We start from the raw sequence: 18,243 nt of genomic DNA, 5'->3' as shown, positions 1-18,243 counted from the left end.
TCTCCAGCCCACCACATGCTAATATTTCAGATGTATTTGCCTCTGTACTTTTCATCCCCACTTAGAAGGAAGTTTACACTCAGTTTAAATAACTTGAACAAAGACACAAAACTGCTAAGTGTCAGAGCTGATACTTGGGCTAGCTGTCTGACATCAAAACCTCTTCTGTCCTCTGTAGTCTGAAGCACTTTCTACCTTCTAGCATTTAGCTAAAAGTGAGAGTTGATGTAGACAATCTTATTAGGACCCTAGGGATGTTTCTCTAATGTCTATGAGGCATAGATAAATTCTTTTCATCGTCATATGATAAGCATAATGGGTAAGGGCTGTTTACTTCTCTAACAGCAGCCCCATCACCCCCCAAACTCATGACTACCTTTCTACCTCAGGTGGAATACGGGGACTTGGAGAAACCTATCCTGCCAGGTCCTGGAGGTACACCTCCTGCCAAATCTCAGCATCTCCTCCAGCAGGTCCTTGACAGGTTCTACCCAAAGCGCTATCGAATTGGAGCACCCCCTGAGCAGCTGAGGTAGGCTGGAGGCAAGGTCTTACAGAGGAAGCCTGTGGGGAAACCTCAGGGCTGTGATGGAAACAAGCGGGCACTTCATTGGCACCATTTCTTTCTGTCCATCCACACCAGGCACCTGGCAGATACGATGGCCACCAAGTGGGCAGCATTGCAAGGCTGCTCCCCTGCTGAATGCATCCGCATCTACCTGACTGTGGCTCGGAAATGGCCTCTCTTTGGTGCTAAGCTCTTTGCTGCTCAGGTGAGTGACAGCAAAAAGAATTACCCAAACCCCCAGAATGCTGTTTCTTCTGGACCTCCCCTCCCTTTTCTGCTCATATGTCTATATCAGTCTAGTCTGCAGCCCCCACCTCACTATCAAACCCTAGGAGTTGCCATCTCCCCTACTCTGGCTGCTCCAGAGTTCCATGGTCTACCGTGGAGTTATAATTCATTGTTTATATTCATACTTCCTTTATTGACTTGCCAGTGCCTCTGCTGCAAAGACAAGCTCAACTAATTTACACGAGGATTCAGACCTAAAAGTCTGAAAGACAAAGCAGTGTATAACCTAAACAAACTCATCTCTACTGGCCACCCAAAAGGCCAGAAGTGAGAGAAATGGACCACCCAGGGGAATCAGATTACTCAGACAAGTAACTCTCACCTCTACACGAAGGCCAGGAGGCAAACAGTAATTTCAGTTGGACATTTTCCTCAGTAGGTGTCTGGTATGCATGAACTTTGCAGATAATCACAGACATTACCCTGTGACCAGACATTATAATCAGACATTGAGGCTGGATCTAGGTTCTGATCACTGCAGCTACAGATCAGAAAATGGACATCCACTCATCTACATAGCATAAACAGATAGACTGTTGAATATATACTATTTCTAGTTCTAGCTGTTTAAAGTTACAAAAATGAACAAGGGCTGGGGAGATGGCTCAGCAGTTAAAAAGCACTGGCTGCTTTTCCATAGGACCTGGGTTTGATTCCCAGCCTCCATATGGTGGCTCACAACTGTCTGTAATTCCAGTCTCAGGGATCCGACATCCTTTTCTGGCCTCCTTGGATACAGGCACACATGTGGTACACAGACATACATGTTGGCAAAACAACCATACATATAAATATAAATTTTTAAAAATGTTTTAAAGAAATGAACAGACCAGTCCCTGGCCTTTAGGAGGCTTTCCAGCTAGTGCGAATAGAACCCTCGGGGAGTTGTACATTGTTCTTCATATTCACTTTTCAATCTTTCTAAGCAATATTAATCTCCTGTTTAATTTTGGGGATATGCTGGGGACCAAACCAGGACCTTGCACAATGCTAAGAATACTCCTGCCCCCTAAGCTATACCTCCAGCCTTTGTGTGTGTGTGTGTCTGTATGTGCGCACAAATGGTCACAAGGGCCATGCAGTCAAAGTACAGTGGTATTATAAATAGAATGCCACTGGCCTGGAAGGTTGGGAAAAGTTTCAAAGAAAGGATATCTGTCTTCTCTTCCCCCCAGGGTTTTAGGTAGAGAGATGCCTGGAGCACTTCACTGTAGCCCTGAAAGAAACACCCAGGAAATGGCTACCAAATAGTCACAAACTTACTGAAAGGACCTAAAGCCCACCCACTGCACTCTTGTATTCCTATTTCTTTTATAGTCCCAAGGAAATTGGCTAAAGCAAGATATATTTTGCTTGTGAGAGATTGGGGAGCAGGAGAAACTATCTACTAACCGAGCTACACACCAGCCCCTAGGTTGGCCTGTATTCTACTACTCGGAGCTCTCCACCCAGTGTGCTGGCAGGTGTGATGCCCTCCACCTTTCGGGTGTTGGGGGCAGAGCCCCAGGGCCAAATGCCTCCTGCCACAGCATTCCTGTGCTGTATAAATGCTATTCTCTGCTTTCCACGATGATGTGATTGCCCATCCCTCTGGACATACCTTCTTTCTCAGAAAGTACTTAGGTTCAGAATCTCTAACTGTGGGTCTGATAGGCTTTTTCTGTTTCTGCAGCCTGCCCAGCTGTCTTCTAAGGAGAACACTCTGGTGTGGATTGCTGTGAATGAGGATGGTGTCAGCATCCTGGACCACCACACTATGGTATGAGAGGCAAAGGCTGGTTCTAACCCTTCTTAAACACTTGTTTTATCTTCCCTGCTCTGGACTTTCTAACCTCTGTCCCAGAAATGCTGTCCTATAGTCTAGATACAACTTACAGATATCAGGATTTAACTCTCTAAATTATCACCACCTTCGGGTTCTCCCTTCCTGGTAAAGGCTCCCTATGTCTAGAAGAAATAGGTACGGAGTTTCCCCTGAACTCAACTGGCTCCTTTCCACAGCAAGTGAACATCAGTTATCCCTACTCTTCAGTGACAACGTTTGGTGGCTGCAGGGATGACTTCATGCTTGTGATTAGATCTATTCCAGACCAGAGCTCTGGAAAAAGCCATATTGACAAGTTGATCTTCCAAATGCCTGCTCCCAAGGTGGGTCTGACAGCTACCACAACAATTTACTCTGGCCTGGTGTAATATAGTAAGCTTGGTGCTTAGAGAAAACTTTGGGAAGGTTCTGCCCCAAATACACTTGTTGGCCTTGGTGTGTGATCAGCATCCCAAAGGGTTCAGGTGGGGTAGTATGTCCATCTCGCTACTGAGCTGGTACTTGGTAGGACTACCTGATTCCGCCGTTGCTGTTCCTCCTTTCTTCAGGAGAGTCAGAGACTCTCAGGTCAACAAAGGTACATTTCACTGGCCTCTAAACATCACACTAGTCTCTTTAGGGCTTTTCTCCTGAATGAGCAGTTTAAGAGAGAAAGCAGCGAAAGCCCAGGAAGGGTATGTGTGTACCCAATGTTATAGCCAGTGAGAAACTCAGCATTCAAGACAAGGCTAGTTCAATTTCTTCACTTCTCTGACCTCAGATCACAGAAGCTACCTTCATGATCGCCAGCTACATGAACCACTGTTCTGCAACTGTGAACCTATCCACCAAGCTGCCTGCAGCCCGCCAGCCCCGAGACCTGGATGGACAGCTCTTTGCTTCTGTTTCCTGCACTAAGGGGCCAGCTTTGCTGTGAATGGTCCTCCTCCCCCACCCCTGCCACCACTGGTGCCTCTGGGATTAGAGTGTGTCCCAGAGCATGCTACTACTGTGACGGGCCTGACGGCCCCTTCCGACCCTGTTCTGTGAAATGTGTACTTCAGGGTCTCTGAAACCTTTGTGCTCTTTAAGTGCCTTATCTTTCAAGGCCCAGCATTTTAAAATCCAGACCCAACATCAAAACCACTTACTATTTCTTTTACAAGAATACTGACTCTGGATGCTACTTGATTCTAGACTGAGACAGGGATGGCCCATCGTTACAAGGGCAGTGGTACTGTATTTGGGGCTTCTGCACTGATACTCAGGGAAGCTCGTCTTTTTATATTGTACGTGGTCCTTATGTGGGGGCTTATACTTGAAGTTTTCTGAACATCCCTGAACAAAATAGGACTAAAATTCCTAATTCACTTAAGTTCTGGCAAATGTCTACAAATCTCTAAAACTGGACAACTTTCCCAGATGGAAAGACTGACAGAACTGGAGAAAAATGACAAGCCTCCCCCTATGGTGAGGAGGCATTTTCTATGCTCCTACTGGGGCTACAGCTCTAATCTTTTCAGGACAGCACGCTATTCCTGTTAAGATGCAAACTTTTTCTCTCACACTGGACTAGCACAGGCAGGGACAGATCCCTCCCTGTGTCATTTTAAGGCCCACTAGGGCTTAGCGAAGGCTGTGCTCACTACTGAAGGACGAGGTAGTCATCGTCTCTCCACCCTCTGAGAGACCAAGCATGTGAGTTTTGCTTGTTGCTGCTGTATGAGGTCAGGAGACGACACATCAGAAACACTAAAGACCTCCCCCCCCTTCCCAGAAGGCCTGGATTGCTCACCAACACTTCTGGTATCTATCTTCTGAGAATTAATTGGAAGCACAGGAGATATATATTTTGCCCTAGTAGTATATGGAAGTACAAAGTTTCTTTTCAACTTTTGCCTTCCTGAGAACATTATACTCCCTTTCAACCCAGACTTTCTGATTTTGATGAAGATGACCTTTATCACCTTCCCCTTAAGAAATAGTAAAAACTGAAAGTTCATACTTTGATTTTCTAACATAAAAAAAAAATCTAAGTTTATTGTATAGCTCTAAGATAGTTCTATCATCTTTCAGTAACATGGTCAAGGGGATAGGAGCAACACCCAGGAAATAAGCTTTTAACCCAACAATGTGTTTATTGCACACTACAAATTAGTTTGTCAGAATGGCTCAGCTGCTGTAATCTTTCATTTCTTATCCTCTGGACTGACAAACATGACTTTACAAAGGCCTAAACAAGCTTGACAGGCAGGAGCCATTTTTGTTCCAATGTCAACTCCTGCCCCAGGATTGGGTCCTGGGGTTCTAGTGGACACAGGTCTACCTCACGTCACATCACTCTCGGGTCCTGACAACTCCTTCCAGGCTAGTGTCAAAGGCAGAAAATGCAGTTCTTGTGGGCCACATTCCAAGGGGCCCTTAAAGCCCAAAAGGATATGGTCTACTCTCGGGTTGTTATTGTTTTGTAATAGAGTTACAAAGAATAGAACTGTTTGTACTAGACTTGGAGGTCAGATTAGCTTCCTCCTTTTCTCTTTAAATTTTCTCCTCTCCTTTCTTTCCTTTCCTTTCTCTTCCTTCTAAGACAGGGCCTCACTAGGAAGTCCTCACTGTCCTGAACTCACTATATAGACCAGACTGGACAAAAACTCAGAAAGCCACCTGCCTTCCAAGTGCTGGGATTAAAGGCCTGCACTGCCTAGCCCAGCTCCCTTTCTCCTTCCTGATCTCTAGGAATTCCAGAAACTGCCTTAGAAACAAAAGCTTCTGTAAACTGGCTTCTTAATTCTTTAATGTGACAGTCCCATGTCTGGGAACCAACATGAACTCTCTGACTTTTCATCTAAGCCCTCTTGGTCCCAGCAGCTTTTGAAGTAATAGAAAATACCAAGTAACAGAAAGGTACTAATGTGCTTGACACCCATGGCTGCAGTGCTGTGTACGCCTGTCAATAAAAAGCTGTCAGTGAACCAGCAATTCCTGTGTGTTCTGGATATTTATTTATTTTTGAGTTGAGACAGCGCCTCACCCTGTAGCCCAGGCTGGCCTCAAACTTCAATCCTCCTGTTGACACCTCTTGGGTCCTGGGATTACTGGCATCCATAACACCTCTAGCTCAACTGTGGGTTAAGAGTCATCCTGCAGAGGTCATAGGTGCTATGGCCAGAGGCTAGCCCTTTGTAAGGCATTTTATTCTTGCTAATTCATACATTAAAAAAAACCTTATTCTTTCCCTAACTTTTAGACAAGAGTCCATGGAGATGGAAACTCTATTTTTCTTGTAGAATCTGGCACCAGTCTCAATCCTCCACAGATTAACACAAATATAAACGTGCTCAGAAACTTCAGAGTGCTCTTCATGTGAATTACTTTTTTGGGGGGGAGGGGGTCCTCACTATGTAGCCCTGCATGGCCTCAAACTTGAGACCACCTGTTTATGCCTCGAGTTCTTGGATTAAAGCATGTGCCACTATGCCTGGCCTATTTTTGATATGTCAAAATCCTTAAGGTTTCCCCTTGACTAGTAATGTAGATAAAATCTATAAGGGAAACTTTATAATATATCAAAACACTGAGTCAAGTTCCAGCCGCCTCCTCTATAGCTCTGAGATCACTCATCCATTTTGATTCCCAGGACTGTGTCCACCTAGTGATTTTTACAGTACAGAAAATAAACTAGCCACTATGGTCTAGGAGTCCTCTCCCATAAAGATAACACTGGTCTTTGAATGCTGAGATTCATGGGCTTGTTGATGTGGCTTTCTGGTGTGCCAGAATCTCCTGGCAGCTCCTGTATACTTCAATCAAGCAGTCCAACCGAGGCTTGGCACTCTGAATTCCAAAGGGGAGAAACGCAGAGTCAAGAAGAATAGAAGAATCCACTTGCAACCTCAATCTCTCACATACGTCAAGCACAACTGTGAGCTAAGAGACACGGGTCAAGCCTCTGGGCACTTTTCTGGGAGCTCTCCAAATCTGGCCTTTATGGAAGATAAAAAACTTGCTTGTTTGTTTTGAGACAGGGTCTCTCTGTGTATTCTGGCTGTCCTGGAAATCACTATGTAGACCAGGGTGGCCTCAAACTCAGAGATCTTACTGCCTCTGCCTCCCAAATGCTGGGATTACAGGCATCAAAATACAGTTTTAAGCCTGACAAAAGCATATGACAGTGAGACAGACCATCTTAAAAAGTGTTACAAGTTGTGAAATGCACCTCAGAGACAAGATGGGCAGTTTAAAATGTACATTCTGAAAAGATTTTGTATTATAAAATGTAACACAACTAAAATTTAAAAGAGAAGCCACAGAATAGGAAAATTACATGTAGAAAGTCTATTTAATAAATGTTTCCTATTGAAAAATAACACAAAATTATTACGAATATATAACTGATTTCTAGGTTCTACTTAGCTAGTAGAGAAAACTGACATTTTAAAACAAGAGGATTACAGGCTTGTGCCACCAATGGTTTTTATTGTAAAATCAAAAGAAAAGATAATCTAGATACTATTTAAATCCTAGCAATAAAATAGTTAAATAAACAAATATTTCAATATAATAGAACATAATTATTTAAAGTAAGTATACTGGCTGTGGTAGAAAAGATATAGGTAGGTATGTAGGCAGATACTGGCTGTGGTAGAAAAAAAAAAATATATATATATATATATATATATATAGAGAGAGAGAGAGAGAGAGAGAGAGAGAGAGAATATTTCAGCCTCACTGTATTAATGTAAACTTATACAATGGTAGATTGACAGATTGGAAGAATGTGATTTGTAAGCAGAAATAGTTATATGATTGGTAATTGTCTTCTAAGATATTTGTGAATTATTAATATTTTTTAAAGTATATCTTCATCAGAGAGAGGCTGCTGAGGTCTAAAATAAATCCTAACTTTTACTCACTCTGACAACAGAAATTCATGTCGACTGAACAAAAGCAGACAGAGAAAAGGTAGGCTTTCGCAAGAGAAAGGAAGAACACTGCGCTCACCTGGAAGACAGGAACTACTTGGGATATCTCATGTGGCTTCCCTGGGTCCTTCAATAAAATGCAGAGGTAGTAAATCACTTTCTGCTGTAAGAAAAGACACCAGACAGAGGTCTCAGTGAAACTCATCTTGTTTCGTTTTCCTTCAAGGGAAGAATAAAATCCGTTCCACAAATTACCTCTAGGTAGTGAAATATTTGACAACTTTTGAAGTAGAAGAAAAGTTTATTTTTATCCTTTGTTTATTTATTTTTTCGAGACAAGGTTTCTCTGTACTTTTGTAGCCTGTCCTGGAACTCACTCTTGTAGACCAGGCTGGCCTTGAACTCACAGAGATCCGCCTGCCTCTGCCTCCCAGATGCTAGGATGAAAAGTGTGTGCAACCATGCATGGCAAATGCATGCTGGGATTAAAGGCATATACCACCACTGCCTGGCTTTCATCCTTTATCTTTATTTGATATATATAAAAAATCTTTTTGCTTTGTTTTTGCTGAGACAGGGTCTTACTATGTATCACTGGCTAGCCTGGAACTTGCTATGTACACCAGGCTAGCCTCACTCACAGAGATCCACCTGCCTCTGCCTCCCAGATGCTTGGATGAAAAGCTTGTGCAACCATGCACAGCAAATAAAAAATAATAATCACTGAATTGTAATGTACTGACAAATAGAAACATCAAAGCTAGATTAAGGTAACCATTCAAACACTTGCCAAGTCTCAAATTCTGTACCATCAGAATGTCCACTCTGAAGCCACAGAGCTTTGCTTAGGGTTTTATACTTTATCAATTACACTTTTATGCCATTTACCCACTACAAAACAGGGGGAAAATGACATAGAATTGAAACTAGAATAAGAATTAGCTTTACATCTTCCTTCATGACTTCATGTGTCCCTTTGCCTACATTCTGTTTAAAGAATTAACCCCCTTCAAAAAAAAAAAAAAGGCAAGTATGTTAGTATGAACCAGAAGTCCTATCAATCAGGAGACCAAGGCAAGTGGTTCCTTGGAACTAGGTTAGATATTAGAAGCCAACCTGAGCAACATGGTGAAACCTCATTCCGAGAAAGGAAGCAAACAAATGCTTTTGCATCTGAGCTACGAGATATAAGTCAAAATGCTGACTCTTTGTCTATGACAGACTGCTACCTCTGCAGCAATCATGGCTTATGCATTTGCTATGCTTTTTAATAGAGTGTACTCCTACTTATAAAAAAAGCAAAAGTTTGTTAGCCAGGCATGGTGACATACGTCTTTAATCCCAGCACTCAGGAGGCAGAATCTGTAGATCTCTGTGAGTTTGAGGACAATCTGGTTTACATAGTTAAGTTCTAGGACAGCCAAGGCTACATAATGAGACCCTGGCTTAAAAACAAACAAACAAAAAGAGTAGGGGGGCAGGGGGCTAAAGAAATGGCTCAGCAGTTAAGAGTGCTTGCTGCCTTTCTACAGGATGAGAGTTCAGTTCCTAGTGTCCATGTTGGGTGGCTCACAACCACCTGTGATACCACCTCCAGGGGATCTGACCTCTTCTGACCTCAACAGGATACATACACAGACACACACACATAAGTAAAAATAAAAGTTTATAAAATTATGAACAAGCACAAAGAGATAGAGGCAGGAAGACGGGAAGTTCAAGGCCAGCATGAGCTATACAGTCAGACCCTGACTCAGGAAAAAAGCAGTTTACTGTAAGGCAGTACAGGACTACACTTGGCAGCAACCACAAGCATCTTGTTTATTACATCTTTCGATTCATCAATGGGCTGTCTGAGTGAGTAAACTGTACCATTATGTAAGAATGTTCTGTACAACCAGCAAACTGGTAAACGATACATTTCTTAGAACAATCCCCATCACTGAGGAAGGCATGACTATAAAGAAACTTATTTTAATGTAGTTTCTCTTTCATGGTTCACGGGCATGCCAGACAAAAAATAACTACTTGTATTGGAATGTAGGCTCCTTACGTTTAATTCTGTGACAATGAATGCTTTATTAAAACTCCATTTAGATCTCAGCATTCCCCATGAGCTGACTGCTTCCATGCAGAGTTCAGAGATATCCCGTAAACACTTACTTACCATGTAAATTGCCTCATTAATGATAACATCCTTGACCTTGTCCATCTCTATGAAGGTGGTACTTTCTTTGCCAGAAGCATAGGATGAAGTCATCTGGATGCCAAGTGAATCGATGATTAACAGAGTCTCCTGATCAATCTTCACAAAATGGAGGTAACCAAGCAGGCCTATGATGGTGATGAAGATGGCAGCAGAGAGGATCATGCTATTCTGAAGAGAGAGCCAGACATAGGCAGTAAGATTACCAAATGCCCCTATGTGGCTCTGTGATACACAGCGAGTTAAACCGACCATGAGGGAGAAGGCCTTTTCTCTGGTCACTATGCTGTGAGGTGAAGAGAAGAGGGAACAAGCATGGAGATCACTTTCTCTGGAGCTCCTAAAGTGTTTGGACAGCACGCAGAGTGAAAAGGATCCAGACTACTAATGAATAGGTTTGGGATGCTCCCAGCAAAATATCCGCCATCATCACATCTATCTCAGAAATTTTTCTTCCTAAAATAACAACTTAAGGACCCAGTGCTTTCCCTCCCCTATTCCCCCTGAAAAATATATAGCACAAAATTACAGACACAACTGTGAAGCGCTCTGTACAGTAGCTGATACGACTCCCTGAATGATAGTCCATATTCTTCCTAATAGAATTTGAAATAAATTTTGATTGGTTTAGAAGGAGACACATGTCACAACCCCAGCCAATGAGATGTGGTAGTCAGAGGTCTACAGAAGAGGCCAATTTATTATATTATTATATTTTTTTAAAAAAAATAGGGGTAGAAAGAATGGAGAAAGGAAAGTGGGCTCTGTGAGTTCGAGGCCAGCCTGGTCTACAAGAGCTAGTTCCAGGACAGGCTCTAAAAAAGCTGCAGAGAAACCCTGTCTCGAAAAACCAAAAAAAGAAAAAAAAAAAAAAAAAAGAAAGGAAAGCGGGGTGGGGGAGGGAACAGTGCCAGGGGCATTAAGATTAAAGCATCCAGGTATAGCCTATAATGCAAGACTTAGTTGATGCAGAGATTTATTAGAAGTCCATGGTTTCTGGTGGGTACACTCTCCCACAAAGACAGTTAGGCTGAGGACTAAGAGTACACTGGAGGGTGTTCGAATGAGAGGAGCCAGGGTCAAATAAGACTCTCACTTGAACTCTGAGATCTTCGGACCTTACTTCTTACTGTGTTAATAATGGCCTTATCATTTTCATCTCCTTTTGTTCTGTGTTACTTGCAGCTATGACCAAACGATGTGTTAAGGGGTCAGAAAATGGTAAGCAGGTTGGGGATGTAGCTTAGTGGTACAGCATTTGTCTGGCATGAACAGGCCCTATTGGATCCATATCCCTGCCCACTGCACCCACCCCCACACGCACACAAGAGCTATGTATGTTCTTCTGTCTAAGACACATTTATAACCTTTACCACATCTGAAGCTGCAATGTGGGACGTTCTGTTTTGTTGTTTCTTTCATTTGGTCTCTCACACTCTTGCTCCCGACTCTAGAAGGAAAGGTAACCACTGAACTAGTTAGTGTCTTAGGATTTCTACTGCTGATAACACACCACGACCACAAGCCACCTGGGGAGAAGAGGGTTCTTTCAACCCACAGCTCCACATCACAGCCCATCACCATCACTGGGGGAAGTCAGGACAGGAACTAAAACTGGGCAGGAACCTAGAGTCAGGAGCTAACGCAGAGGCCATGAAGGAGTGCTGCTTACTGGCTTGCTCTCTATGGCTTGCTCACCCTGCCTTCTTATAAAACCACCCAGCCAAGATTGGCATTACCCACATCAATCATCAGTGAAGAAAATGTGCCACAGGCTTCCCATGAGCCAATCTGCTGGGGACATTTTCTCAATTGAAGTTTCCTCTCTCAAAATGACTCCAGTTTGTGTTGTTGATATAAAAACTAACCAGCACACCCAAATCAATAAAATTCAGTAATGTTGAACCACATTCACAAAGCCAAAAAATGTCTCACTCTTTGTACTGATCAGTTCCCCTTTAACCTGACTCTAATCAGATTCTTCTAAGTATTCTATGACCTCAGCATCTGTCTTTAAAGGACTTGAATGCCCAGTCATCCAGGAATTGTGCTGAATTAGCTTGAGAGAGGTTATCCTTTGAGGGCAAACCCCAATGACTAAATATGTATCCTCACAGGCCCCATCTCTTAAGGGTTCCATATTTTGTTTTGCTGTTGGCTTTTTTTGTTAGTTTGTTTTTAAACAATGAGCCTATCAAATCTATTTTTATTTATGTGTTTTGGTGTTTTGCCTGCATGTATATCTATCTGTGTAAGGATATCAGGTTCCCTGGAAGTGGAGTCACAGACAGTCGAGAGTTGCCATGTGAATACTAGTGAACCCGGGTCCCCTGGAAGCGCTTTTAACCAGTCATCTCTCCAGTGCCGACATATCAAATAGAAATTGTTGCATCTACCTTCTGCAGTCATCCTAACTGGACAAGCATTGTGATGCACACTTTAATACCAGTACTGCAGAGGCAGAGGCAAATGGATCTGAGTTCCAGGCCAGCCAAAGCTACACAGTGAGACCTTGTCTCAAAACAAAACAAAGCCCAGGCAGGCATGGTGGTACACTCCTTTAGTCCTAGCATTCGGGAGGCTGAGGCAGGTGGATCTCTGAGTTCAAAGCCAACCTGGTCAAAGCGTGAGTTCCAGGCCAGAAAAGACTACACCGTGAGACCCTTTCTCTAAAAAACAAACAACAAAGAAAAAAAACAGACTGGAGAGACAGCTCATCGGTTAAAAGCACTGGCTGCTCTTCCAGAGGACCTGGGTTCAATTTCTAGCAACCACATGGTAGCTTACAGCTGTCTGTAATTTCAGGTCCAGGGGACCTGACACCCTCTTCTGACCTCCTTAGGCACTAGGAGTATGTGGTACAGACAAACATACAGGCAAAACACCAATACGCATAAAATAAAATTTAAATAATATAAAAGGACAAAAAGAATATGGGTCAGAGACCTACAAAGACTAAAATATTAATTTGGCTTTTTAAAGAAAAGGTTTGCTGACTTCTGTTCAGATAATTACTTTTGGCTGATAAATGAGAGTTAGAGCTGGGCCTCTGGTGACCCAGAAACTTCAAGTTTCCAGTAACTAACTTCCAGGTGTAGGGAAGTGTCTTGTAAACAGTACAAAATGAATAAACATTATGGAAGAAAGGCCAAATTAAATTTAGATGCAAGGTTGATACATTAGAGAGTCTAGTCGGGCAGTGGTGGTGCAGGCTTTTAATCCCAGCACTCAGGGAGGCAGAGGCAGGCAGAGCTCTGTGAGTTGGAGGACAGCCTGGTCTACAGAGGGAATTCCAGTACAGTCAGAGATACACAGAGAAAGCCTGTCTCAAAAAAAGAATGAAGAAGGAGACGGAGACGGAGACACAGACGGAGACAGACGGAGACGGAGACGGAGACGGAGACGGAGACGGAGACGGAGACGAAGACGAAGACGAAGAAGAAGAAGAAGAAGAAGAAGAAGAAGAAGAAGAAGAAGAAGAAGAACAACAACAACAACAACAAAAAGGGAAAAAGAGTCTAGAATACTGTGTTACTGACTACAAGTGTTGAAGGAAGTGGGAAGGAAGAAGGGGGAGAGAAGGAGGGAGAGGGCAGGAGGGCCATAAAAGAGTAGAGAGGGAAAGAGAGGAGCAGAGAGAGATTGAAACACACAGGACTGTTCCACAAAGACTTCAAGGCAGCAGGCCCTCACTGGTGCAGAGAAGACAGTGCATGCTGGAAGGACTTAAAGGGCTCAGATTGGAATAGTATTAGAAGAACTGTGAATTCAAAGGCAAGGAGAATGACAGGATGAAGAACAGTAAATGCTCAGGCAATTTCACCCACTCAGCTTTCTCTTAAGATAATCAGCCTCAAAGTCCATTTTCCTGGCTAGCATTCTAACAATGCACTCTTCATTCGAGTCAGGGTTGGAAGCCACGTGTTTGATGTCTCCTCTGAGACTCCTTTCACTGCAGATAGTCAATGCCTTCATGAATGTTTTCAACAGGGGCAAAGATCTAAAATTTTGGCACACAGAGCCCCAGGGAAGTTTTGGAGTATGAGGGAGCAAGCATTACTTCTGCACTTGGGGGACATTAGGGTTAATGCACAAGAGAAGTATCAATACAGCAGGGAGCTGGCATGACCCATTCTGAGCTGGTGTGGTGTACACACCTGATGGGGGCCAAGACTGGAGGATGGAGAGAGGACAGCCTAGGCTACACGACAAGGCCCTGTATCTCAAAACAAACCAACACATAAGGAACACGACTGCCTGAGACCTGTTAGAAAGTGAAGCAGCTCTGGTTTTGAAGCCCGTATCTGTCACCTGGCCAGCATCAAGACTATTACATTATTACTCTTTCTGAACCTTTGTTTTCTTCTAGGGTTGAAGTAAGAAATTCAGCAAAACAGCTAGCTAGCACTCTGGGCATGTAATATGTTCCTCCTTTTAGATAATTGCACAGGTGATGGAGGAGTGTCTATGTGTTACTTTCATTACTAATAAAGAAAACTGCCTTGGCCCTTTAAGAGAACAGAAAATTAGGTAGGCGGAGTAGACAGAACAGAATTGTGGGAACAAGGAAGTAGAGTTGGGGAGACGCTTCAGGCAGTCTCCATAAGGAGTCTCCATGCTGCTGCTCTCCGAGATGGACGCAGGTTAAGATCTCTCCTGGTAAGCCACAACTCGTGGTGCTACCCAGATTACTAAATATGGGTTAAAGCAAGATGTGAGAATTAACCAATAAGAGGCTAAAACTATGGGCCAGGCAGTGCTTTAAAAGAATACAGTTTCCGTGTAATTATTTCGGGTGTAAAGCTAGCCGGGGGCCGGGTGGCGGGACACAGCCCCGCCGCTTCACACTACACACAGGTATCTGGAATATAGGCTAGCATTAAAGTTCAACTGGGCATGGTGATGTGTCCCTTTAATCTCAGCACTCAGGAGGCAGAGGCAGGGGAATGTCTGTGAGTTCGAGGTCAGCCTGATCTACAGAATGAGTTCAAACCAGTCATAGCTACATAGTGAGACACTAATGCCCCTCCAAAAAAAGTAAAAATAAATAAAAATTCCACTATATTGTAAATTGGGGGGAGGGTTAGGTCAACTTAATGACTTTAACTGATCTGTGAAGAAACTTTTAGATGCAAATTGGTACAAATACTATTTATTTATATGTTTTGTTTTAGTTGAGACAGGGTCTCACTGTGTAGCCCTGATTGTTCTGGAGCTCAGGATGTACACTGATGTAGACCAGGCTGGCTTCGAACTCCCAGAGATGCTCCTGCTTCTGCTTCTCTAGTGTTGGGATGACAGGCGTGCACCTTCACACCCAGCCTACTATTTATTGTGTGGAGGTCAGAGGACTTTTGGGAATCGCTCTTTCCTTCCATCATGTGAGTTTTGGGATTCTCAACTAACGGCATCAGCTGCCCTTACCTGCTGAGCCATCCCCCAGGCCCTAAATGAGTGAGTGGTCTTAATTTCATCTATTTCTATGTAGATAATTGTGCTCTGCCATCTGCTTTGACGGCATAAAAGCTCATGGGCCAGGTGTAATGAAGCACACCCTTGGTCCCAGCTCTAGGGAGGCAGAGCAGGCGCCACATAACTTGGCCTATAATCCAGTTCCATGCCAGTCAGTACCACATATACCGAGACCCTGACAAAATAAAAAAAAGAAAGAAGAAAGTGAATGGATGTTCTAATACAAACAATATGCAGATTACAGAAATAAACAGTTCTGGTGTACTTAGCTCTGGCGAGACCACACCAGGAATATTTCATTTCAGGGCACTATACAGGAAACCAGCACTCATCCTGAGCAATTGGATGATGCTTTTTTACTTGAAAACTGTCACAAACTCGCGGCATTTGACTGTCACAATATTATTAACCACCTTAGATATGTGAAAAGTGAAGCTCAGAAGAAAAAAAACCCAAAACACTAGAAAGTCTGGAAATTGAACATAGAAAACACTCATGTCCTAAATTTGGCAATTCTTTAGAAAGTGCACATAAGGCCGTGCAGTGGTGGTGCACGGCTTTAATCCCAGCACTTGGGAGGCAGAGGCAGGAGGATCTCTTTGAGTTCGAGGCCAGCCTGGTCTACAGAGCAAGTTCCAGGACAGGCTACAAGGCTACAGAGAAACCCTGTCTTGGGGGACAAAAAGGTGTACTTAAATTGGGGAAGGATTGGGAGTGGGAGGCGGTTGACATGGTCTTAAAACGCAGAGATCAGGCAGAAATAGTGCGCTCCTTCCGCACACACACGTGCACAGCTGTGTCTGCCAAAGCCCCTTTCTGGAATTCTGTGGTACTCAGGCTATTACAGGCAGTGAGGCGTGAACGGAGGAGGAGCATCCACTGACAGTTCTCCGAGGAGGTGGGTGTGCTCTGAGGATGAGCAGGGCAGCCACCCAGTGAGGAAGAACAGTCCAGCCACGGGACGGCGTCCCGGGCCCAGAGTCCCCACACTCCGGCCCGGGCCCACGGGTCAGCGCTTTTTAAAGCCGGCCGCCTGCGAGGGCCGAGCGCCAGCCTTTACCTCGCACAGGGTGAAGAGTCCGTAGGCCGCCAGCCACACGGCGCAGGTAACGGCGGTCAGCGAGCGTAGCGACAGCCGAGCCGAGCTGAGGCCGAACTCGCGGCAGTACGGCGAGTAGTAGCGACGCCGCAGCACCACTCGGCCGCCGCAGATATCCGAGAAGCTCTTCTCATCCTCCATGGCCACGGACGACAGGCGCTCGCGCCGCTCTAGCGCACCCGGAGGACCGAAGTCTCGCCGGCTCCCGACCGTTCCGGAAGCGGCTCGGCCCCGCCCGCCACGCGCTCCGCGCAGCCGTAGTTGCGCACGGAGAGCAGGGCAAGGGGTTGAAGCTGGTTCTCCCAGTTTGTCCATAGCCCAAGCTCCCCAGATTCGTGGCACCAGTTTCGGAAAGATTAAGATCTCTGTTCACTCGGCTGACTCATTTATATTGCTACTCCAGAGTGAGCCCCAAGAAATGGTTCACAGGTGTGTTCATTCATTCATGCATTCATTTCCTTGCCAAGGAATTTTAGGTGCTGATGATTCCCTGTCCTCCCCCACGTAGCTTCTTTTATAGTAGGAAAAAGCGATATGGATGTAACTTAAAATAGTATCATTGGCAAAAATGTTCAGACCAGTAGAGAAAGACTGGGCAACCTTAAGTAAAGCTCTCATTACTAAACCTACAAGGATGAAGGCCACACTGGTCCGGGGAATGTTGGGGAAGAAAATCTCCAGGAAAAAGAAAAAAAAAAAAGGATGAGCGGGGGTGGGGGTGGGGGCTGGAACAGAGTTAAGTCACAGGAATCAAAAAAATTAGAGAGGCTAGTATGCACAGGAAAACAAAGTTATTAACATAGGTAGGCCTAAGACCCGGGTTTGGGCTGGACAGTAGTCTTCGCTGTTAAAAGAGTATATCAGTCCCAAAGATGGGAGGAGTAAGACCACAGTCACAAATCATCATGGCCTCGTTAACGAAAGCAAGCTGTTCATTAAAGTGAGCTTTTTTATTCACATACGCGGGCTGCCTCCCCTTAAGGCAGGGTTCAGGTGTCTGCGTTGGATGTGAGGAAAACAAAAGGCGTTTATAGCTCAAGAGTAGAATCTGGGCAAAATAGTCAGGATTACAGGAGCAGAACATCAGCATGATAAGTTAGTCCATCCCGAAACAAAAGCAAGCTTGCAAGATAGGCATAACAAAGTAGTTACGACAGGTCGTCATAATGACGAAGTCATAGGTGGTCATATAACCTTTTGAAACAAAGGTAGGATTACAAGACCTTTATAAATAACTTTTTCAAAGGCATGGTGGCCATTCCTGGAACAGGCAAAACAGAACCATTTATAGTTAAGGTTCAGACTGGGTTCTTACATTTTTTTTTTTTTTTTTTTTTTTTTTTACGGAGCTCTCGTTTTAGTATTTGCTACGTGTAGATTTAGCAGTGTAAGAAGACCATGTTAGGAGCTGTCCTGGTGGCTCTGAGGGTAAAGGCACCTGCCCCAGGCTGATGGCTTACGTTTGCTTCATGAATCCACAGTGGGAGGAGAGAGCCAGCTCCCACAAGTTGACTTCTGCTTTGCCACATGCTCCCTTGCTCCCTAGCTATGGTAAATGTTTTGTTTATTTTCAAGAGTGCTGTCTTATAATGCTTTTATTCAATTTGAGTTTGGTGGGTGGTATTTCAAAACAAGTTCCACTCTATAGCCCAAGCTGGCCTTCAACTTGTGATTCCTCAGCCTCAGCCGTCTCTGAGTGCTGGGGTCTGCCATAGCTCGTGTGAGAGAATTATTGGCTACCATGCATATAAGGCCAAATTAGAGTCCTTATTGGCCAGTGACCATGAGCAGGCTGGAGCCTCAGAAGAAGTCTTGGCCCCTGAAGCTTAGGGGTATAGCAATGCTGCTCCTCAGGCCCAGGGTCCCTGGACAGTCTTCAGTGGA

The 18,243-nt window shown here is 44.2% G+C and overlaps 2 protein-coding genes across 4 annotated transcripts in view; one reads left to right on the top strand and one right to left on the bottom strand.

Annotated features, from left to right (window-relative positions):
- Window positions 1-5,639, top strand: part of Plekhh1 (pleckstrin homology, MyTH4 and FERM domain containing H1) — a 47,279-nt gene extending 41,640 nt beyond the window's left edge. For both annotated transcript variants that reach the window (XM_038336716.1, XM_038336717.1), the window contains 5 exons: window positions 390-532; window positions 644-773; window positions 2,529-2,615; window positions 2,858-3,004; window positions 3,442-5,639. In XM_038336716.1, the coding sequence (XP_038192644.1) occupies window positions 390-532; window positions 644-773; window positions 2,529-2,615; window positions 2,858-3,004; window positions 3,442-3,597 (663 nt within the window). In that variant the 3' untranslated portion in view covers window positions 3,598-5,639. The remainder of the gene's footprint in view (window positions 1-389; window positions 533-643; window positions 774-2,528; window positions 2,616-2,857; window positions 3,005-3,441) is intronic.
- Pigh (phosphatidylinositol glycan anchor biosynthesis class H) lies at window positions 4,774-16,569 on the bottom strand. Of its 2 annotated transcripts, none has more exons than XM_038336718.1 (4): window positions 16,321-16,569; window positions 9,750-9,959; window positions 7,662-7,745; window positions 4,774-6,494 (listed from the first exon to the last, which is right to left on the bottom strand). In XM_038336718.1, exons 1-4 carry the CDS (start codon window positions 16,498-16,500, stop codon window positions 6,402-6,404), a joined length of 567 nt encoding a protein of 188 aa, XP_038192646.1. In that variant the 5' UTR covers window positions 16,501-16,569; the 3' UTR covers window positions 4,774-6,401. The 2 variants fall into 2 exon arrangements, with proteins under 2 accessions (XP_038192646.1, XP_038192647.1); XM_038336719.1 differs by having other exon boundaries at window positions 7,662-7,742.
- Window positions 16,570-18,243: the final 1,674 nt, after the last annotated feature.

This window comes from Arvicola amphibius, chromosome 7, assembly GCF_903992535.2.
Source record: "Arvicola amphibius chromosome 7, mArvAmp1.2, whole genome shotgun sequence".
In the NCBI taxonomy this organism is placed as follows: Eukaryota; Metazoa; Chordata; class Mammalia; order Rodentia; family Cricetidae; genus Arvicola; species Arvicola amphibius.
This window is presented reverse-complemented; position numbering and strand designations above follow the sequence as displayed.